This window comes from Ursus americanus, chromosome 11 (genome assembly GCF_024610735.1).
Source record: "Ursus americanus isolate L20-20 chromosome 11, mUrsAme1.1.p, whole genome shotgun sequence".
NCBI lineage: Eukaryota > Metazoa > Chordata > Mammalia > Carnivora > Ursidae > Ursus > Ursus americanus.
In genome coordinates, this window is record NC_142137.1 from 40,088,631 (window position 1) to 40,112,330 (window position 23,700).

The 23,700-nt window shown below is 42.7% G+C and overlaps 1 protein-coding gene across 15 annotated transcripts in view; it reads left to right on the forward strand.

The window, feature by feature from the left end:
* The window catches only part of NCOA7 (nuclear receptor coactivator 7), a 154,657-nt gene that overhangs the window by 121,359 nt on the left and 9,598 nt on the right, over positions 1-23,700 (forward strand). For 14 of the 15 annotated variants that reach the window (XM_045805605.2, XM_045805609.2, XM_087865462.1 and 11 more), the window contains 2 exons: positions 14,219-14,366; positions 23,313-23,438. In XM_045805605.2, coding sequence (XP_045661561.2) covers positions 14,219-14,366; positions 23,313-23,438 — 274 coding nt within the window. The other variant, XM_045805613.2, reaches the window with a different exon arrangement.

A 23,700-nucleotide genomic window follows, 5' to 3' on the forward strand; every position in this document is an offset into this window, starting at 1 on the left:
AACCAGCCACCCAGTCCCCAAAGCCAGAATCCGGACAAAATCTTGCTTCTCAGTCATCTTCCCGCATTGGTCCGTCACCACATCCAACTTATTGTATCCACTTAGATCACTGGGATCTCTAGCTCCCATTCTGACCCTTCTGTGGACACCTGGCCATGTTTCAGTGGTAGGAAACGTGAACCAGACTTATTGACCAGCTGGCTTGTGATGCCCAGCTTTCCCTCCCCATGCCCACCCCCGTTACCCACCTCACCTACGTACATTTATTAATCCAAATGTCTCCTCTAAGAAGTGTTCCCTGTCTAGTGTAGATGTAGTGTGCCCCCACCTCTGTCATAGCACTTCCTACCCCCACCTCTGTCATAGCACTTCTTTTTTTTTTTTTTTTTAAGATTTTGTTTATTTATTTGACAGAGAGAGACAGCCAGCGAGAGAGCGAACACAAGCAGGGGGAGTAGGAGAGGAAGAAGCAGGCTCCTATCAGAGGAGCCTGATGTGGGGCTCAATCCCAGAATGCTGGGATCGTGCCCTGAGCCGAAGGCAGATGCTTAACAACTGCACCACCCAGGCGCCCCTGTCATAGCACTTCTTACGCTCTTCTACAGATGTGGACCTCTTGGGGCTTTTGACACTGTGTCTTATATTGTGTCCTAAAAACAGCATAGGATCTAGTATGTAATGTACTCCTAAATGTTAATTGGATGGATGCATGAATAAATTAGCCTGTCATCTCATAGATAAAAATATTTAAATACCTTATTCCTTACACTAAAATAATGCACAGACTTTATATAATATTTAGAAAAATACAAAAAAGCAAAAAGGAGGAAAAAGCTCAAATTTGTTACACCAAGCTAACTACAATTTATTTTTATTTTTGTAGACTTTTGGCCTTTTTTCTGTGTGTGAATTAATATAATGATAGTATGTGTGTATCTGTCTATATCCGATAATTGTGGGTGTGTAAATATATATATATACACACACATACACATATTAGTAAACTGCTTTTACTTAAATGTATCTTTTTTTGCCATTAAATGTTGGGCATGCATTTAGTTTGCATGCATTACTTTTGCAGTAACAAGTAAAATCATAAAAAAGAAAACTGATTCTCTTATTAAATTAGATTTACAATGGAAAAATGTCCAAATCATAAGGACCGTCGTGAGGACTAAGCAAAGTGCTCTCAAGAGCATTTTCCTTGAAGAAAAAGGGTACATTAAAGGAATAAAAAACTAACCTAGTTTTCTAGCATGAAATCTTTAACCGTAGATAGTGCTGCATTTTCTGATCAAAAGTCATCTTGCTTTTTTTAGCAGGGTCAGGGCTAAATTGAAATCTTTAATAACTGTCAATGCCAGTAAGACCATAGTGTTAAATGGTCTTTAAAGTACTGTACTTTCTAGAACAGTTTAGGCCCTCCATAGCCAAACCAGATATATTTCAGAATATAAGCCCTGTGATTTTCAAGTATAACACATATCATAATATATTCTTATTGTGATGTTTTCAGGTAAAAGTGTTACTATTAGAGAAAAAAAAAAGGTCTCCAAAATAATCCTTAAAGAAATGATCTTTCTTTGTATTTAACACAAATTTTAGTTCTGGAAAACTGCTGAACAAGTATAAATCATAGGATTATTAGTCAATGATGTCAATTTTTTTTTAATGTTTTTAAAATTATGCTTTAAAATGTTTTGAAGTGATACTGCTTCCCCCTCATTCTTTTTCTGGTCACCTTTCCTTTTTTCTCATTAACTTAAAGTTCTAGAAATTCATCATCACCTTCCAGAAGCACTATTAGGCAGCCACCCTTCAGTAATTTCAGTAACCAGCTTTGGCAAATGCCTCGAGTTAATCAGTGACTCTGTAGCCAGATCCAAGTTCATGAAAAAAGAACCCCCTTCATAGGAGCTCTTCACTCTGGTGGCTGTGCTTTCTGCCGGAGGAGTGAACACCAGCACTTTGGAGCGTAGCTCGTGGCCTGTTTCCCCTGCAGAATAGTTAATGCCAATGGGTGCTGCACACACTGTTTGGGAGTAAGTATGCAGAAATAGTAATTATTGCAAGCCTACATGCCTGCAGGAGCCAGATGGAGGAATGGAGGGAGGGAAGCTTGGGGGTGTGAGTGTTAATTACCTGCCTTGGGGAACAGCTGCTGCGTACCTGTGTACCTCTGTGCCTGCCGCGGAATGCTGCTGTGTGGGAACATGAGCCTGGTGCTGCTTGATCTTCCCATCATTTTCAAAAGAAGTTGAAGTATGGATTATGTGTGTCAGATCTCCCCAATTTTTAAGTATTAGCCACTGTTTAATTAAAAAAGAAAATACAGATACGGAGTCCACGGTTATGGGCTGCCAGCCTCAGGCCTCCAACATTGATATTAATAGAAACTTCTAGATTTTATTTATTTTTAAGTGATCTTTTTTATAACTGTAATTATTGTTCTGATCAGTGATTCTCAAAAGAGCTGTCCTATTATATTTGGTGAACCAGTACAAAGAAACATATTTAGTTGGTATTTTATAAATAAAATTTCTTTTTATAAGCACACTAAGACCCTTTAATGATGGGCATTACACCAGGGCATTACTAACCATTGGTTTCATTTAGAGTTGTAGAATACTGAATCTGAAAGGGACCTTATGGGGCAAGGAAAATGACCTTTTTCAGACAAGGACCTTGGGTCAGGCCATTCAGGTGGGTTTTGAGGGTGGTAGTTTCTGGTAACAACTTCTTGGGTCCAGAGTGCTTTGCCTTGTTGGGCTTCTGTGGCTGTATTCAGAATGGAGTCTGGGGATGCTTTAGATTGAAGTGCACTGGAATATCTTTAATTTATCATCAGTAATACAAGTGAATGGTGGGACTGCATATACGTATATTTCCTCAGTCTCCGGGTCACATTCTCACTCTCTTCATCCCTTTCCTTGTCTTATTATTATTTCCCATTCTCTGCGCCATAATGTATTCTAAAGTATGCTCCTAATGTAATAGCTGTGAAATTGTGTGATGGTTCCTGCTTATAATTTTTAAATCATGTGGGTGGTTTGGGGGTTATATCTTGCTGAGTGAATCCCCAGTTTCTTTTCCTACGAGTGAAGTGACCCTTGATAAGACAAGAATGCCTAACTGTTTCGGGGTCATTTTGGTCCAGTTTGTTGGTGTATGTGGTAGCAAGATTTTAGATAATCACACGGAAGGGACTTTGTAAAAGGTCTGTCTGAAGGTAGATAGAACTTCTTTATACATTTAATGCTCCAGACACCTATATGAGGAGCTAGGTTTTCTTACCTTCATTTTAGAAGCTCAGAGAGATTAAGGAACTTTCCCAAAGCCCCCAGCTAGTAACAAATGGGACCAGTTCAGGTCTTTACCTTAGACATGTGTGCTTTTTCACTTTACCTCACAACGATGTTAAAAAGAGAAAAGAAGAAGAAAGAACAAAGGTAACAGTAAATACAATCCCTCCAGAGCTAATTTTGAGAAAATAGATTGTAATTGTACCTACAGCCCATACACCTAAGTATGAATAGTACTGTTTTGTTCCAAGCATCAACTCAGATTTTTCATCAGGTTTTATATCCCTCCACATCCCATCCCTACAGTTGTTTTTTTTTTATAGATTTATTTATTTATTTATTTATTTATTTATTTATTTATTTATTTATTTATTTTAGAGGTGGGGAGGGCAGAGGGAGAGAGAGGGAATCTCAAGCAGACTCCCTGCTGAGCATGGAGCCTAATGCAGGCTCAGTCTCGTGACCCTGAGATCATGATCTGAGCCAAAACCAAGAGTCTTGACGCTTAACCGACTGAGACACCCAGGTGCCCCTCAACCCTTCAGTTTTGTCAGTGATGGGCTTTTAAGAAAATGACAGTGGGACTAACCATAAAGGAAAAGGTGAAGCATATTGATTGAGACCATGAACTGACCTGAGGTTGATCCCAGGTCCACCCCTAACATACTGTGTGGTGTTGGTCAAGGTAATCTGTGTAAGCGTCTGTCTTCTTCCATTAAATAGAACTGATAACTATAGCGGCTACCTCATGGGGCTTTTATGAGGGAAAAATGAACTTGTCCATGCACTTAATGAAAGTTATTTGTGCTGCTGTCATTGCTGTTCCTTCTCTTAATGCTCCTAGTGCTTTGCTGCCTCTGAGGTAAGGCTGATGCCCTTCAAGAACTTGTATCATTGACCTTCTTTGGATTTCTTTTCCACAGATGACAATTCTATCTGCTAAATGGGGATTTGTAACTTGAATATGATGTCTCCTTTGGGGTGGATCCCTTAAGGAACCTTGTGTTGACGATAAAGGCCCTTGAAGTTTATGAAGACATCTGATTAAGCCCAAATTGGTAGTTAGAAAACGCAAAGCCTGAGTGCCAGGTTTTGGTGTCGACTGTCGCTGGATGGTTTGGCAGCAGTTTTGTACCTAGAGGAGTATGTATGGCAAGCTTCTCCCCGTGTCCACTGTCACGTGTGGGCTGTGGCCTTGAGCAGCTCTTGGTTGGATAACTAATGTAGCCTTCTCAACAGAGCCTTTGTTTCTAGTCCTATCTTTTCGTGCCCTTCTGGACTTGGCTTCACAGCAATCTTTCTCAACCACAGATCTGGCCAGGCCACTTCCGGCGAAAGCCCTGGCTGTTGCCTCCACAGTGCCCACAGCGGTGCTTCACTCATTCACACACTTCCTCCACAAACGTCCCCATATCTGCACGCCATCTGTACTGCTGTTTACTTAATAGTTGTTTAGAGGACTTACATCCATTTTTATTTACTTAGGCAATCTTCTTTAAGTAAGTATCTAGCTATTAAAATCCGGTCTTCTGTGTATTCTCTGAAGTCACTAGAGCCGCCCCTACTACACTTTGGAAAACAGGAGGCGCAGGATAAGGTCCAAGCAATTTATCTTGTGCTCTCTGTGACCCGCCCAGTGACCCAGCCCCTCTGGTTCTTTCTTTCTCCTTTCCTGCCATTCTGTAAAGCAAAGGCTCAGTCTTGCTCTTTCATTGCACCCCTCAGGAATTCCTGCTCTGTACACCTCCCAGCTCAGATGCCCACTGGCTTCTGTCACTGTGTTGTTGGAACTGTGTCCAGATGTTTTGTTTACTCCCTTCTACCTGAGCACTCTGGGGCAGGGCCTGGGTCCCCTGCATCTCAGTGGCCCTGTCCTCATCACAGAACCCTCTGGCAGAAGGCACCGGTGACCCATCCACATTGCCCTTCTTTCTCTCAACCATGTCCACTCTGCCCTCCTTCTAGCATCATCCTGCTCTCGCGCACTATGTCTTTTTGCACAAGTTCCCTGTGGAAGAATGCCATCTGCCTTCCTCCTCTAACTGCCTCTTTCCCCTCCTTCAACAGTCAGCGTAAGTAACCATGACCCCTGGCTTCCCTGACCCCAGCCTGAGATGATTCTCCTCTAGGCTTACCGTTGTCGTCACCCTTCTTCTTTTTTTTTTTTTTTTTAAGATTTTATTTATTTATTTGACAGAGATAGAGACAGCCAGCGAGAGAGGGAACACAGGCAGGGGGAGTGGGAGAGGAAGAAGCAGGCTCATAGTGGAGGAGCCCGATGTGGGGCTCGATCCCACAACGCCGGGATCACGCCCTGAGCCGAAGGCAGACGCTCAACCGCTGTGCCACTCAGGCGCCCCCGTCACCCTTTTTTAAAAATAATAATAATAAAGAAAAGAGGCAGCAGCATGAGAGTGGATGTTGGCGCCAAGGTACAAGAACATATGGCTCTAACAAAGAGCACGTTTTGGAGACAGGCACAAAACAATGCTCTTCAGACACCCCCAGCGAGTTTGAATTTACCCTAAAACCTCCAAGGAGACATTGGAAGGGTTTTATACAGCTGGTAAAGTGATCAGATTTGCATTTTGTAAGATCACTTCTGCCTTCCTGTTGTTTCTTCTTGGCTTTCTTCCAGGACTACTTCTGTTTCCTCCTTAAATACTAGCTTCCCTAGGATCTAGCACTTGACCTCATTCCCTACTCACGTGTGTTTACCACACCCAGGGCTACATGACAGCAGCCGGTATGGCAGTGATTACTGGTAATCGTGTTCGCTTGACCAGAGGTATCCTGAGACAGCTGAGGCCAGAGAAACCCAGTGACTCATCAGAAACAGGGTGCGTTACTGAGTGGATTTCAAAAGAACCATTAACAGGCTTTCAGAAGTCAAGACAAATGATGACTGAGATTCTATTGAGTTTGACAACAGGTCACTTTTAAGAAAATCAGGGGTGTCTGGGTGGCTCAGTCGGTTAAGCATCTACCTTCGGCTCAGATCATGATCTCATGATCTCGGCCGGCATTGGGCTTCCTGCTCAGTGGGGAGCCTGCTTCTCCCTCTCCTTCTGCCCCTCCTCCCTGCTTGTTTTTTTTCTCTCTCTCTTTTTCAAATAAATAAATAAATAAATAAATAAAATCTTTTAAAAAAAGAAAAGAAAATCAGCTTCACTGAAGTGGGGAGGAAGGGAAAAAGGTTAAAAACTCTGCCTCCGTCCAGATAGTATCTGAGGCAGGTTTAGCAAAGGGCATATACCAGAAGGTTAATAAAATCAGAATGGAAGAATTCAGGAATGAAAAGAAGTTGGAAAATATGCTAACCCAAGTGTTAACAATATGTTCTGAAGGGAAGATGAGGTAGGGGAAGGGAGCTTTAGGGAGAAACAAAATCCAGAGGCTTTTATGTTTAAGGAGGGGGAAATGCAAGAAGATTCATGGATTAAGGTGAAGGGAATAAAGGCATGGAGAGGTGGGGTGGAAATAATGGAGGAAATTCACCAACCATTAGGACTGTTGAAAGTACAGACAAGAGGGTTAAAATGGGTGAAAGGAAAGTTCCTTTTTCTGAAGAGAAGGATGCTAAGAGGGACGGTGGAGGGGAGTGCATTATTAGGATGGTACAATGGAGAGTGTTCAGAGAGGAAGGCGGGTAGGAGAGAGAGGTGGAGAGCTTGCAAAAGCAGAGGTCTGAAATAGCTACTGCTTGGAGAAGTAAAGGAAGTGATTTAGAGGTGAGTAGGGAGCTCCAAAGGGGGGGATTCTTAGGTTAAGTGCCTTTGATTTGTAGTGATCCTTAAGCACAGATAAGAAAACCCAGCAACATCCATCATCCCAAGCAAGGGAGGAGGAGTCAGCAAGATGATTGTTTCTGCGAGGTGTTGGGAAGGACAGGTGTAGTCGGGGGATCAGAGCTGCACTGCTAGGGGGCAACAGTGAGGGTGAGATGTAAAGATTGGCCTGAAGTGTGTGAATCGGGGAGGGGCTAATGGCTGGGGAAAGAGGGAGAGTGGGGGTCAAGGTGAGAGTAGAGCTGGTATAGAAAGGAGGAAAGAATGGGTAAAGTAGAGGCAGAAGGACAAGGAGGGGAATTTCCAGAACTTGAGGCCTGCTTCCAGAGGGCAGGGTTGACTTCTGGGAACTAATGACCAGGAAAACCCAGTTAGCCAAAAAAGAACCATTCCAAGAATTAGGTTAAATAAACTTAAATAAACTTACAGGCACTCTAATCTAGAAGGAAAAAAGATGAAGTCATATCCTCTTCCTTGCTCCCCCCAATTAAATAGTAAAAATAAACAAAGGCTGGAGAATTGTGCAGAAGTGGAGCTGGAAAGAGGGGGACGTTGATTCCTTCTATTCGGTCTCCAGAGACCTAAGAGTTAAGTAATCAAATTGGTTCCAAATGACTTTAATTTTCTCTTGCGAAACAGGCCATCTTAATTCTTTGTTTCTTTTGCTTTGTTCTCAGAGGCATAATACGGGGACTCTTGTCTACGTGAGAGAAGGAGAGTTTATGTGGGAGGCTCTCATTGAGGGGAAGAATCGGGCTGTGCTAGTGCTCTGAACAGCTGAGAGAAGAGGCACGAACACTTCCCCCCAGGGTGCCCTGTTTGTGGGACGTACTTGTGAGGTTTCGCAGCTCAGCTCCCCGGAGGCTTCCCGAGGTTGGGGTGACTTTGCTGGTGGCAGAGGTAGAGCCTACCACCTGAGGCGGGAGGGAGGCCGTCCAGGGCTTCCGTCTCGCGCGTTGCAGCTGGTGGAGAACCGTCCGGGAAGCAGGGCTGAGGCGCGGCGGCTGCCCCGCGACGCCGCTCAGGCACGGAGCGCAGTCTTGCCGGTGCTGTGAGCCTGCTGGTGGAAGGCGTGCGAGGAGGGAGAGCGGGCGGGCAGCCTGAGCCTTAGGGCCGCCTGGGGCTTCTAAGTAGTGAAGCCCAAAGCCAGGGAAGTAGTTGACCTCTGACTGTGGACAGGTACAAAAATGCACTGTCCTCCTTAGAGTTCAGCACTCCTAAAAGAAGAGGCAGTCAGCTTAGACTGGCTGGAATATTTCCAGAGATGGGGGCTTTGGGCACATCACTCAATTTGCTGAGCCTCAGGTTGGGCATAATAATACTTGCCTCTTAGAGTTACCGTGCAATGGAAGGTCCGTGAAACGGGAAACCACATCTTTTCTTGTTAGGTCATTGATATAGATCATCAGCGTTGCTTAAAACACAAGGTCACTTCTGTGTTTAATATTAAAATTTTTACGACTCTGACCCTTTTTTCTGTGATATTTTGAAAATACCTCTTTCCTCCTTTCCAGTTACTTCTTTCTGTGGCCAGTCCAAGACAGCCAGTGCTTACCCAGTTTGAAGGACTGGCTCTGGCTGCTCTTGACACACTGAGGGCACTCACTCTGGCAACAAACAAATCCGGAGGCTTGATTCACCACCCACTGGAAACCCCGCAGTCCCATGGGAAGAGGTTTGGGAGAAGAGGCCCTCTTACAAAGTCACCCCAGGTCACTGCCCCAGGCTGAGATTATTTCTTCTAGAGAGAATGGCACTGGCAGGCAATAATGCTTTATGCCAAAATTGACCTTGTCCCCCTCCACCCCAACTTGTTACAGCTCCTGAGAAACTCACACATACACATAAGTAGCCATTCTCTTCCATGGTATACCCAGTGTGGCAGATAGTCTGGTCTCGGTTTTACCAACAGCACACTATCCCCAAATTGACCTCCTCCTAAAATAATCATGGCATTTGTGTGAATCCCAGGTCATCAATCTAGACCATTCCCTCTGCTGCCTTGAAGAGTTTCTTTTCAAGAAGGGTATGGTGGGGATAGAGGTATTGTCCTTTCTTGCGGTCTTATCTCTGTTAAGACCACCTTAATTAATCAAAGATGCTCTAATAATTTTGAAAATCTCTTCAAAAGAGAGGGTATTAGGCAGAGGATTCCTCCTTCCTAGGAAATCCTTTGGACCTTATACAAATATTCTCTCTCTCCCACCTTCTAACCCATCCACCCTTCCCAATGGGTTGTAAGCACAAGTTGTCTTCATCAAGTAAGGAATGTCTAATTATCTCTCCCTCCAGAATAATAAATCTTACTTACCTTACATCTACATAATAAAAAGACTGTTTAAATGGTCTCCTCAAGCAACTTAATGTCTTTGTCACCAAAAAGAGAAGTAGCTGGTGATTGCTGGGATAGGGTCTCTCCTTAAAATCTTTATTGACTTGCAGTTTGCACAATTTATATTTTCTTATAATGTCCAAAGGAGAATGAAATCTTTTTTTTCTTTTTTTTCTAAGATTGTGCTTATTAGAGAGCGTATGAATGGGGCGAGGAGGAGCAGAGGGAGAGGGATAAGCAGACTCCCTGCTGAGCAGGGAGCCCAACATGGGGCTCAGTCCCAGGACACCAGGATCATGACCTGAGCCAAAGGCAGATGTTTAACCAGCTGAGCCACCCAGGTGCCCCTAATATAAAATCTATACCTCATTCCTCATTCCCTTGCAGTCTTGCACAGGGATATGTGTCAGCATGAGCTTTTAGCATTTCTTGGGATGCTGCTTCATTGTTCATGCTTATGTAGTGACTTTCCCTCTGAGGGTACACTGTTAGAGAATACATGAGCAGTCCTTCATGGGAACTAAGTCCAAAAAGTGATAAAAATGTGTCTAGTGTCATAACCAGGAAGTGAACTGGGGAACGATTTAGAAATCAAGGTGGAATAAGGGGAGGGAGTTGTAGTGTGGTTGAAAGAACCCTGGTTGTCACCTCAGAAGATCTAGTCCTGGCTGTGGTGCTGATAGTAGACTTCATAGCCCCATTCCCTTATATCTAAGGAGAGTTAGTTGAATTTAATGATACCCAGTATCCCCCCTTAGCTCTCATATTCCTGAAGGTAATCTCCATGAGCGCAGGGTCACTGACACATAGTGGGTATGCAGGGAGTGTTGTTGAAGGAGGCAGTGCCCTCTGGCCAGAGACCACCAGAAACACACCTAAAGTTGAATGAGTTGGGTTGACTTGTTGTTGTAAGAGAGAACACATACCATGGGACCATAGACCATCTAAGAAAGAGGGTGCTAGAAAGGAGGTGTAGGATTTAGATTTGTGCTAGGTGATTCAGGGAAGGACTTAAGGAAGTGGGAATTTGTTCTAGATTATATGCTATCAAGCAGAGGTTATGCTATGATTGGGTATCTTATAAGTCTTATCTGAGAGGAACTAGACTAGAGAGGTTAATGCTATAATAAATAAAGAAGCATAGTCATTCATATTAGCCAAATTGGAGGGATGTTTGGTCAATTTTGTGGCTGGAGAATGTTCATGTTTGTGTTTTTGTTCAGATATGGGATGTCAGAGTGGTCTTGTTTTCGTCACGATTCATCATAGTCATAGAGCAGTCTTGTCTGATGTTGAAGTTCTGTGAAATTGTTTATGTTCAATGGGAGAATACCAGGGCCTAGCTAGGAGTGCCAGGCTAGCTCCAGGTATCAGGGACTGCTTTTCTCTTTCTCACAGGTAAGCTAGCCAGCAAATAATTAGGAAATCATTTTATTCAATGTGGATATGCACGTAGTAAATGTCTTCTTTTCCAAGAGTTAGAGTGAAGCATATTTGGTTCTCTATTATAAAATACAGTTCAGATGGACTAAATTTTAAGTGTTAGAAAACTGAAAGAGTTAGAATTGTATACTCATCAAACCTCTCTGGAGTGGTGATTAATTTTTTCTAAGTTAATTTTTAATGGGAAATTTTATACTACATGGTAAAAATACTTCAAAGATTCAAGGAAGGCAACAATGATATCATTGTTAGGATAGGAAGACAAACAATGATATCATTCCTTAACCTTTTAAGGTTAGTTTTTATATAGCAAAGTTATAAGGGAATTGCTCCTCTGACAACACAGTCCCACTTCTGGGAATATATCCTACAGCTATACCTGTACACATGTGAAGTGACTCACACACGAAGTTATTCGTCACAGCATTGTTGGTAACAGCACAGTCTTGGAAACAACGCAAGTGTCCCTCTGTAGAGGATGATTGCATAAGCTCTGGTAAATCCACAGAGTAAAGTACTGGGCAGCTATAAAAGAAAGAATGAGGAAACCATTTATATACTGATGTGGAAAGGTATCTAGGATATATTGTTAAATGAAAAAAGTAAAATAGAGACTAGTATGATCTTTGTAGAAATGGAAGACAAAAAGAATATGTATTTATATTTATTTAGATCTATATAACACTACGAAAATATACAGGAAATGAATAAAGCGGTCATCTATAAGGGAAAAGGATGGGCACAGGATTTGGTGGACAGGGATGTGAGTGAGAGGAAACTTCTCATTATTTGCTTTTTAAAATATAATTTTGATGTTTGAGTCATGAAAGCGTCCTGCCTACTCCAAAAATTAAAATAACTTAAAGATATATATGATGTAAAACATGTCATTCTTCCACGCCATTCCATTCCCCAGAGGTAACCATTTTGATCGGTTTTTTTGTATAACCTTTCAGAAGAGTCCATTGTATTAGTCAGGGATCACCAGAGAAACAGAACCAAAAGGAGATACACACACACACACACACACACACACACACACACACACACAGAAGGATTTGTTTTAAGGAATTTGGCTTATATGGTTGTGGGAGTTGGCCAGTCTGAAATCTGCCGGGGAGGCTGGCAGGCTAGAGACCCAGGGAGAATTTGATAATGTAGTCTCAGGTATGCAGTTTATCTAGAGACAGAATTCCTTCTTGCTCAGAAGACCTCAGTCTTTTTCTCTTAAGGCCTTCAAGTGATTGTACAAGGCCCATCCACATGATAGAGGGTAATCTGCTTTACTGAAAGTCTGCTGATTTAAATGTTAATCACATCTAAAAAAAAAAAACACCTTCACAGCAACATCTAGACTACTGTTTGACCAAACAATGGTTAAGTTGTTGTCATTTAAAATTAACCATCACAGCCATGTAGAATTATATCTATACCTGTTTGTTTTTAAATAGAAATGGTAGCATGTCATACACACCGATACACACCTTATCTTGGATGCCAGCTCTCCGTGTTTTGAACGAGTAGGAGTATTCGCCGAGGAAATACACTTCTCAAGTATATGAAAATAGATAATCCTATATTATGGAAGATATGATTAATATAAAAGGGAAACAGGGGCTTTGAAACACAGTTGATAAGTGGTTCATGTTTACGTTCTATAAAAGTTCCCTCAAACTGACAAGGAAAACACTGACTCCACAGTCACAAGGAGCCTATTCATGAAAGAAAAGCTGTAGCAGGAAGAAAACATGTGAAAATTGTTCAGCACACAAACACTCAAAGAAATGCAACGTGAGCCAGGTAAAAATTGTAGAATTTTAGACTCTTTTTTTAAAACAAGAGTAAGCAAGAGTGTTAAGAACGTTAATGCCAACTCCACTGCTGGTGTCAGAGTAAACGAGTTAGCCTTTCAGAGGCAACCTGGCAGGATGAATCACAAGCTATAAAATCATGCCCTTTGGCCCAGTAATCCCTTTTCTGGGAACTAATCTCAAGGAAATAATTCAAAAGATGGTGAAAGGCATAGACCCTGCGGATGTTCACTGTAACATTTGTACAATTGAAGAAATGGGAACAAGCTAAATACCCTGAGGACATGGGAATCCAGTCTATTCGTGATTTATTACTCTCATGAAATTAGCCATTAAGAGTCAGTACAAATACTAGCAACGTGGCAGATGTGTGTAATTTAATGGTACATATCACGAACAATTGTATCTTGGCCCTGATGACAGTGAAAAGAAAATTGTATACATATGGACAAGAACAGATAGGAATATAGAAACCTAAAAACCGTTTGAGCCATTGGGATTTCAGAATTGTGGGGGACATTTCTTTTTTGTTTTAGTTCTATTAATATTCGGCTTCATCCATTTGTGCTGCCACACCAGAATACTGTAGACTGAGTGAGTGGCTTATAAACAGCAGAAATGTATTCCTCGCAGTTCTAAAGGCTGGGAAGTCCACGGTCAAAGTGCTGGCAGATTTGTCTGGCAAAGGCCCACTTCCTTGTTCATAGATGACTGTCCTTTCATTGTGTCACATGGTGAAAAGGGAGTCTTTTATATGGGCACTAATCCCAATAATGAGGGTTCATGACTGAAGCACTTCCCAAAGGTCCTTTGTTTAAATACCATCACATTTGGGGTGGGTTTCAATATATGAATTTTGAGGGGATGCAAACATTCAAGCTATAAGCAACATTGTTATAATATTTTTACCTAATTATAACTTTTTAAAATGAGCAATAATCTCTGCTTGGAAATTAGCCGTCTCTCTAGATTCTGCAGTACCTTCCGATGTTAATATGTCTGAGAGAACAGAGAAATAGGAAGCAAACCACATTCCCATGTCAATAAAATTAGGTCTCCTTCTAATGTTAAAACAACTCGTATTATTTACTTTGTAGTTATTAAAGGTGTTTTGTTGAAATTGTAACAGTGCTTCAACTATATAAAAACCCACTGAAGTGTTGTTTATCTTGTCCAGCTAAAGGATCACATCAGTTTTTTTCCCCATTGAATACAAGTACCCAATAAATGAAGACCCAATGAGGAGTAAATATTTGGTATAAATCCTTCATTGTGTTGTTCAGTTTTATGTCCCATCTCTTGATCTTTCCCTCGGATTGAAGGACAGGTTTTCAGTGTCTGTGGGCTTCTGCTTTCTCTATTTGACTTATTTTCCAAATTTGGAATGCACTAGTAGAGACCATATTCACACTAGGAAATTTCCCAGTTAGTGAGATGGATTTGCCAAGTAGGGAAAAGGTGGTTGTGAGCGCTCAAGTCCCTACTTGTGCCTGCCAGGAAAGTGGATTTGGTGTTAACTTCTATGACGAACGTGTTTTTCAGGGTGGATCACTTGTACACGTTCTTTGTTCAGTGGTCTCCTGACGTCTATGGGAAAGATGCCAAAGAGCAAGGCTTTGTGGTGGTGGAAAAGGAAGAACTGAATATGATCGACAACTTCTTCAGTGAGCCGACCACGAAGAGCTGGGAGGTGAGCACTCGAGGGGCTAGACTGTCATGGTCCGTAAGTGACAGTTTGTAATCAAAATCTTCTTGGGCCCAGATACCAAGAACTTCTTGGCTGGCAAAAAGTTAGGTTTCCTGTGCACTTTTGAAGTTATCGGGGGGGGGGGAGAAATAACTTTATTCCTCTGTTTGAGCTAATTATATGTGTCAGATAAATGCCACACTGGTGGGTCATTTCACTTTTCCTTTTAAAAACTGTCTCCTTTATGTACAGGGTGAAGTTCAAGCTCCTTAATGTGGCCTGAAAAGCCCTTCATAATTTTTTTTGAGCACTTATCAAGCCCTTCCCATGTCAGGGGCACAATGGATGAGATAAGCAGAATTCAGTGTAGATGAATCATTACAATATAATAAGATAATTGCCATTGTAGGTGAAGTGCCAAGTGCTATAGGAGCATGGAGCCAGACCCCTGAATGGAGCCGGGGGGGTCAGGGAGAGCTGCCCAGAAGGAGTGATCTGTACGAAGATCAGAAGGGGGAGTTTGGGCAGCGCTGGTGGAATGGGACATAGGGCATGTTCTGGCCAGAGAGGAAAGTCTGTGCAGAGGACCGACCCAGGGGAGAAACAGAGAGTGTGGGGCATTTGATGAACTAACAGAAGTTCAGTGTGGCCAGACCATAGGGTGCAAAGCTGAAGCAGGGGCAAGAAACGAAGCAGGGAAAGGCAGCAAGGGTACACCACAAAGGACCTATGAGCCATGTGTCTCTTCCTAAAGGCAGTGGGAAGGCACTGAGCTGTTTTGATTCTGGAGAAGTATACACACATGTGCATCTCGGAGAGCTCTTGCTTGCTGGCAGATGTTCAAAGATTGGAGGTGGACAACACTTGAGTCTCGAAGACCCATTAGGAGGCTCTTTTGGTCATTGGTGTTGAGAGATAATGGTTGCTGAGAGAGTGGCTGTGGGGGTGGAGAAAATTGAGTGCTTTTGAAAGATAATTAGAAGGTGGAATATACAGGATTTTGTGAGTAATTATTATATGTGGAAAGTAAGGAAGATGTCGAGATTGATCTCTTGGTTTTGAGAGTGGGAATTGGAGGGGTAGTGGTACCTGCCCTTCACTGAGAGAGGAGCATAGCAAGCGTATTAGATTTAGTAGAAAAAGCTCTGCATTCTGCTTTTAATCTGAATTTGAGGTGTCTGCAGAATGTCCAAGAGACAGCTGAGGATAAAACTTAGGAGAAGGATCTCAAGATACACTTTTGGAAATCATTAGGAAAGTTGAAGTTATGAGTGTAGATGAGGTCGTCATAGGAGAGTACGTACAGTGGGAAGGGAATGGAGCTTAGAACAGAACCCTTAAGGACACCTGCATTAAAGCGGCCAAAGGCAGTAGAGACCACAAAGGTAACTGAAAAGGAACAGCCAGGCAAGGAGGTAGAACACAACGAGAGTCCTGTCTTAGAAGCCAAGGGAAGAGAATGTTTCAAGAGGGTGGTAATGGTCGGAATGACTTACGTTGCAGAGGAGTCAGAAGATAAGAACTGAGGTATGTTTTCTGGACTTAAAACCGAGGTGGTAGTTGCTGACTTTGACAAAAGCATTTCATTAAAGGGCCAAGTTCAAAATTTAGATTCCAGTGATTCAAGGAATGAGTGGGAAATAAGTAAGTGGAACTAATAGGTGGGCAAACAACACAAATTTGGTTCTGGAGAGTAGAAGTGAGATGGTGAGCTGGAAGAAGTGAGGTGGAGAATGTTTTCCCTCTCATGAGAGAGACTTTAACCTTTTGGATGAGGTCAGCAGGAACGCCGAGTAGAAGGTACAGAAGATAAGGGCATGAGGAAGGAAATGATCAGGAGAGCAGATCTCTGAGAACCGGCAGGGAATGTGGGGGTAGGGATGGGGTTGGTCTTAGGTGGGTGGGTAGTAGAAAAGAATAGAATGTGTGCGGATAAAATGCAGCTTTAGTAAGGTGGTGAATTGAGGCATTTTTCATCTAATGGTTTCTTTGCAGTGGAAGGAGGGGCATCTCCTGAAGCGAAGGAGGAGTTAGAGGAATATGGAGAAGGTATGAAAGAGCAGTTATGGAGACTAGGAAAAATGCTGATTAAGACTGTCGTGGGGTGGCTGTCTGGTTTTGAGGGCCACTGGACTTTTCTGGTAGCCCCAGGTTTCAGTGAGGGGTGATTTTCTCTAGCACTCCCAGCCTGGTTTTAGATTCAAGTGGGCAGTGGGATCCTTCCAAGGCTGGAACCTTGCCAGTTTGTGATGAGCAAGGGTAATAAGCCTGCCCCTTAGGTCTGATCCTTTCTGGAATGCCGAGTCCTTCTGTATGTGTGCTTGGACTCACCCTTCCTTTCTTGTCACTCCCTCATGGCCTGAATGTGCGGCGGGCACGCACAACGGCTTTCTGTGGCAAACTCCTGCTGTCCTTCAGGGACCCGCTCATTGGTCACTGCTGTGGCGCTCTCAGTCCGTTCCCCCTCCTGTGCTCCCACGGCTCATCGTCCGTAGCTCTCTCGTGTACTGCCCAGCAATGTACTTGTTTACCTGGCTCCCCACAGTTCACAGAGCTTCTTGTTTGAAACTACTGTTTGAAGGTACTTAAGCCTGTCAGGTTCTTCAAACTCCCTTGGGTTTTTCTACCATTTCTGGTTTTTTTTTTTTCTGGTCTTTGCTCCTGTCTCTGGCCAGTCTTTCTGAGTCGACTTCGCTGGTTCCTTTTCTCATGCTGTTCCCTAGGAGTTTGCCCTTGGCCCCCTTCTCATCTGTTACATCTTCCTTGGATGAGCTCATCAACTCTTGTGGCTTGTGCTGCTAAGCCCCCCACCTGCCCCCACCACATACCTTTTTCCCCCAGCTGCTATGCTAGGGCTCATAGCTGCCCCACAGGCACTGCTGGAAGTGTCCATGAGGCAGAGGTGGGGTGATACAGGTATTCTGGCCAAGGAACCCAGGAATATCAAGTCCTGTCCTCACCTCATCAGCTCTCCTCAAGAGGCCCCCATAAGATATGTGCATAGATGAAGCAAAGCCAGGAAATGTACCTTTTCTTACTGAGACTGTGGTCTCTTGCTCCAATACGGAGTCCCAGACAGAAGGTTTAGATTGCACTGGGGACTTAATCCTTGCCTGATGAGCCCTGAGTATCTTAAGCCAAAGCAGCCCTCTTTAAGGGCTATTCTGCCTCCCTCCACTAATCCCATCCTTGAATCTCAGCTCTTGACAATCCCAGTGGGAGGAGAGGCCCCACTTCCCAGTGCCAGAGGAAGAGAAGGTACAGAGCTATGCAGGGAGAGAAAGGTCTGCTCGATGAATCTGGTGTGCTCCTGGGCAGTCAGCCCCACGCTTTTTCAGACTCAGCCACTGAGGAGAATGAAAGAGAGGGCACATTCCTCTAGAGAATACTCTCTAGACTGCAGTGGAAGAGGAAGGAAAAAAGAAGGGATAGAGAAGGAGGAAGAAATTAGTTGGCCTATTCCAAGCTCCTTGTGCTTGTGCTGATAACTGGAGAGACGGGTGGCTGGACTGGTCAGGCCACCTTATCTCTGTTTTCTTGCCATATGGCAGAGAGTCCAAAAGTGCGATGAGTAGGAGAATGCTGGCCACGATCCCTCCCATGCAGGAGCAAGCTCTGCACACGAGCATTACCCTAAAGCCAAGCCACCGTAAGGGCACTGCTCCTCCTTTATGGGTGGGAAAGGGGCACCTCCACTCCCCCAGAAGCTAGCAGGTGTCTGATCCTCAGTGTGTGCAATACAACTGCTCTTGCCCCCAGACTTGCTTCTTCTCACATATTCCCATTTTAATTAGTGGTGTCCCGAGCTAGAAACCTAGGTATCATCCTAGGTTCTTTTCCTTCATCTGCTCTAGTCAGTCTTATTGATTGTGGTTCTACATGGTGTAGGGACCTCTACTTCCCTCCTCCAAACCTGCCCCAGTCAGCCTGTCTGCACCCTTCACTTGGACTCCCAAGGGCACCTCCAGGCCGTTCTCCCATACATAGTCTCTCTAAATAAGCTTTATTTCCTAATTTTATATAAGGAACACCTGCTTATTGTAGGAAATTTGGAAACTACAGAAAAGTACGGTGCAGAACATTTAAAAATAATATGTGACCACACTTAACACTTCTGTGTATTTTATTCAATTCCTTTTTTTCTCTTTTATTTTAGGATGTTATCTAGGGGGTGGGGGGTAGGGAGTCATGCTTTTATTTTTGTAAAATGCATTCATGCTTTATGTATAGGTTTGTATCTGGCTTTTCTCACCTAACATCTTGTGAGAATTGGATCATCTTAAAGATTTTTAAGCCTCATTTTAATGGTTGCAGAATACTTAAAATATCAGTTATAATTTATTTAACATTTCCTTTTAGGAATCATTTTGTTGGTTCAGGTTTTTCACAAGGATGAGACGATCTGCAACTCTTACTATTCTCTTAGCTTCCTAGAAGTGACATTAGTTGATATAAGGGTATTAACTTTTTAAGGCTCCTGTTTTTTATATATGACAACTTAACTTGCCAGCAATGTAAGGAATATCCCTCTTCTTGTGTTTATGCCAGCAGAAAGTATTACTACTATTATTCCTTTTCAAAAAACTTTGCTAATTGGGAAGCTGAGAAACAGTATATTTTAATTTTTATTTCCTTGGTTGAGGATAGAATAAATGAAAAAAATATATGTACGTATGTAAACATATGCTATTTGTGTTTTTTCTTCGTGATTCCCACTCATTTCCTTTCCCCATTTTTCTAAAGGAATCTTAATTTCATCACACTGTGTTCTTTATGATGAAAGATATTAATTTTTTGTCTCCTGTATTTTTTTTTATTTTTTTATTTTTTTAAAGATTTTATTTATTTATTTGACAGAGATAGAGACAGCCAGCGAGAGAGGGAACACAAGCAGGGGGAGTGGGAGAGGAAGAAGCAGGCTCACAGTGGAGGAGCCTGATGTGGGGCTCGATCCCGTAACGCTGGGATCACGCCCTGAGCCGAAGGCAGACGCTTAACCGCTGTGCCACCCAGGCGCCCCTTGTCTCCTGTATTTTTAAAAAGATTTTATTCATTTATTTATTTGAGAGAGAGAGGGAGAGAGAACAAGTAGGGGGAGGGAGAGGGACAAGCAGGCTCTGTGCTGAGCGTGGAGCCTGACACGGAGCTCCATCTCAAGACCCTGAGATCATGACCTAAGCCAAACTCAAGAGTTGGACGCTTAACCGACTAAGCCACCCAGCTGCCCCTCCTGTATTTTTGACAGATTTTTTTTCTAGGTGGCTATTTGTCTTCTAATTTTACTTATGTTTTTTGTTTGTGTTCTTTTCCCTGTAGTGTTTTTAGGTATGGGTGGCCCTGTTGTATCAGTTTAAACTCCACTCAGTCTGCAGTTGATTTATTGATACATGATAGGTAATACTTTTAATAGTTTTTTCCAGCAGTGTTTAATGATTTCTGATGTTTCCCTCATCGTATTTAAAGTTCTCATGTATGTTCTGGCTATTTTACTTGCTTAAATAACGCATGTGAACATATACTCCCATGCTTACAACACTCAGTGGCTCCCCATTGCCTATAGCTATCATTACCCACTGGCCAATCATCAGAACCACCACTTGGTGATTTTTTTTTTTTTTAACTGAATCCTAGACCTCTACCACTAAAGACGTTAATTCAGTAGGTCTGGGAGAGGAATGTCAGAATCTGTGCTTTTAAAAGCTCCTAGATGATTTTGAGGAATAGCCGGGTTTTAGAAAAAGTGGCCTCTAGAGTAAGTTCTAAGCTTCTTAATGGATTACTATTATTTTCTCCACTTCTGTCCCTCCCCAGCTTCATCTCAACTTCTCTTGCTCTCTGTTCTTAAGCCATAGTGAACCTAGAACTCAGCTCAGTTGTCCTCCTGTACCCTCCACCTGGGCATCTCCCCACACCCGACCTCTGCTCTCACAAGGAAGCCCCATCACCTTTGTGAGTAAGCCATCTCCGAACTCTCTGGGCAGCCCCACTCGCCTTTGAGATGCTACTATTAGCATTTGTATTACATGGAATGGCATTCATTTATTTATAAATGTCTCTTGGATACCTGGGTGGTACAGTTGGTTAAGCATCAGACTCTTGGTTTTAGCTCAGGTCATGATCTTGGGTTTATGAGATTGAGTCCCGAGCTAAGCACTGAGTCTGCTTGGGACTTTCTCGCTCTCTCTCTGTCCCTCCCAATCATATTCTCTAAAATAAATAGATCTAAAAAAAAATAATAAATGTCCCTCTGTTGTCTCCTCACCCACTTGAGACTGGGACTGCTTTGTGTCCCCAAGTCTGGCAAAGTAACTGGCACTTGCCATCATAGAGGAGGCAGCCAGTAAATGCTAGCTGTTGTGAAGTGTCGGGTACTAAGGAAAGAATGCAGTCTCACTGGCACAGAATCCAATTGAGTCTGCCCCAGAGTGTGTCCTGGTTCTTGCATTGAAAATAAGTTGTAGCTGACCCGGGTCTGGTCACTAAGTATCTGCCGGAGTTCTCCTTAGAACCGCCCCTCTGGTTGGGCTCTGCAATAGCACTCTGACCCCTCAGCAGTACCCAAGACGGAAAGGCCATTTTAGATCTGGAAGAGTCACAGAAAGATCATTGAAAATTGATCCAATGGTAATCAACATTTTTTCCAACCCCTTGTGCCATCTGATCTGGGAAGTAGAGGAGGGTTCATCATGCTTATTAGCCATTAAGATGAATATCCTAAAAGGTAAGAAGGTCAGTGTTCTTTTGCCAGCTCTTTTGAAAAACTGAATCTAAAGTGACATTTTTCTCAGCCTCATATAAACCAGATGTTCTCCCATTCTAAGTTCCTCAGATCTAACAAACATGATGTGGTACTGAAGTGAAATGCCATTGTTCTAAGTATAATGAACCTACCTTGGGTAAAGGCTCCTTTTATCCTTCCTTTGAGATTCAAACCTATGTCTGGCAACATACATAAAGTTTAAAATGGAAATTTAGCGGGGTGCCTGGGTGGCTCGGTCCGTTAAGCATCTGCCTTCGGCTCAGGTCATGATTCCAGGGTCCTGGGATCGAGTTCCACATCGGGCTCCCTGTTCCACAGGGAGCCTGCTTCTCCCTCTGCCCCTCTCTCTCTGTCTCTCATGAATGAATAAATAAATAAATAATCCAAAAAAATAAAAAGAAAAGGAAATTTAGCTTTAGAGAAGGTACTGAAAAAAACTCTGAAAAGGCAGGGCTAGAAGAGCTAGCTTAGCCAGAGGACAATTAGGAAGAAAAGTATAAGAAAAAGGGAAAAAAACCAAACAAACCCAAAACCAATGGAGCTTTGTTGCAGTTAGGAAACTACCGTTTCAAAGGTGAAAGTGTCATTTTACAGCCTCACAGCTATGCCTGACAGGAAGTGTGTGTTTGCTCTAAATCCTAATTTGGGTGTGTTCCTGTAGAAATGTTGAACCCTCTCCTAAGGGAAACAGAAACTCAATTATGCAGGAAACTAGATACAGCAAAACCAGTTGTAGCTCAGCGTGGCTGTAAGCAACAGTGGTTGGCAGCAAGGAAAAAGCCGTTTCTCATTAGAGAGCAAGAAGACAGTTCCCCCCATCAGGATGAGAATCCGAAGGTTGCCCTTGAACATTCAGATTTTCTATTGTGCCAGACCGGACCAAGAGCCTTTCGTGAAGGTATGTTGAAGTCCTGGAGAGCTAATAAGGTGCCAGTGGCTCCTCAGAGATCCGCCACTCGGTATGTTTCAAAATGCCTTCTAATTAGAAAGGATGTGCTGACATTTCAACTGAAGCAGGTATTTTATTTGTTTGGGAGATGGATATGATGTGGTTTGTCTCTTCTCTTTGGAGTAAAAAAAAAATCCATATTTTAGTTTTTTCATTCCACAGCCCTATTTGTACCTCTGTTAAATGTAGAGTTCACTAAAAACATGTGCTTTACTTAATACATTTAAAATGCTGCGTTTGTGATTTTTTGACAGGATTTTAGGGAGAGCCTGCATGAGAAGATAATAAAATTTATTAGTTAATTTCCTTACCTATAAATCTGGCTCAGACGGTACCAGGTACTTTATATCTGTCACTGTGCATGTTGGAAATTGAGTGTGTTATCTGGCAGCTTTCACTAAATGTAACGTAAATGCTTTTTCTCTATAATGCAAAAGTCACTGATACTAGTACCCAGGTATTTTGCTTGAATTAGTCACTGTATCATTCAATTTCAAAATCATATAGTGATTTATCCAGACGTTAGGAGGGACAAAAAATAGATTTTTAAGTTGAAATTGACTTTGCTCGTTCATAAGCATAGTTAAAATGAAATAATAAATGTGTACAAAATCATGTTTCTCAGTTTTGAAGGAAAGGTTATTTTGATGGTTTCTGAATTGTACATAAAAAAATGTAGCCTAATTGTAATTTAGCCTAAAGCTTTGTGTTTCTTTATATTGTTGCTTCTGGTGGATGTTACCATTTGTTATTTCTATCAGGGTTTGTTGCTTTGTGCCATAGCCTGAGAGAAAACATTAGGAGTCTTGATTTAAAAAACTATCCTTATCCTCCCAATTTCCCTATTTATAGAAGACTTACAGAATGATTGCTGATTAGTCCTTTAACAATTCACATTTAGATGCAGGCTAAAAGAGAATAATTTAGGGCATTTCAAGGTTATGAGTCACCTGTGGAGTTACACATAATAATTCACACTCAGCACTCAGTGGCAGTAGTAAAAGTGGAAAACCTGTGACTTTAATTTGTACGTATTAAGTGTCTCCGCCGAACTGTGTTAAATTCTGCATTTGTTCAGAAATTGTAGCTGAAATTAGCCCTTTTCCCAAAGTCCTGGTTCAATTTATGTCCCACTGTTAAAACTCCACCTGTTACAGGCAGTTGTGTACCTGAGGTTGTTTTTAGCAGGCGAAGGAAAAGCAAATACATCAAGTTTGGGGGCTTCACTTCTCCATTTCAGATCATCACGGTTGAGGAGGCAAAGCGCAGGAAGAGCACCTGCAGTTACTATGAAGACGATGACGAGGTGGCCCTGCCGGTCCTGCAGCCGCATAGCGCACTCCTGGAGAACATGCACATCGAGCAGGTGCGCTCTCCCAGGGGACTTGGGACAGGGGTCTTCCAGGCCTGACAGAAGCATTTCCCATCCCTGACTCCATTTGCTCTTTTCAGTGGGTGAAGGAAGAGCCAGGTTTTAAAGGGAGAACACCAGCAGCCTAACCAACCTTGGTGTCCTTTGTCCTCTTCTGAGAAGTTACATTAGCACTCCCTGTCACCTTCTCGGGAGTTTGGGCACTTGGCCAGGAACTGTATCCATCTCCCAAGTCTGAATGAAAAGCCATTCTTGT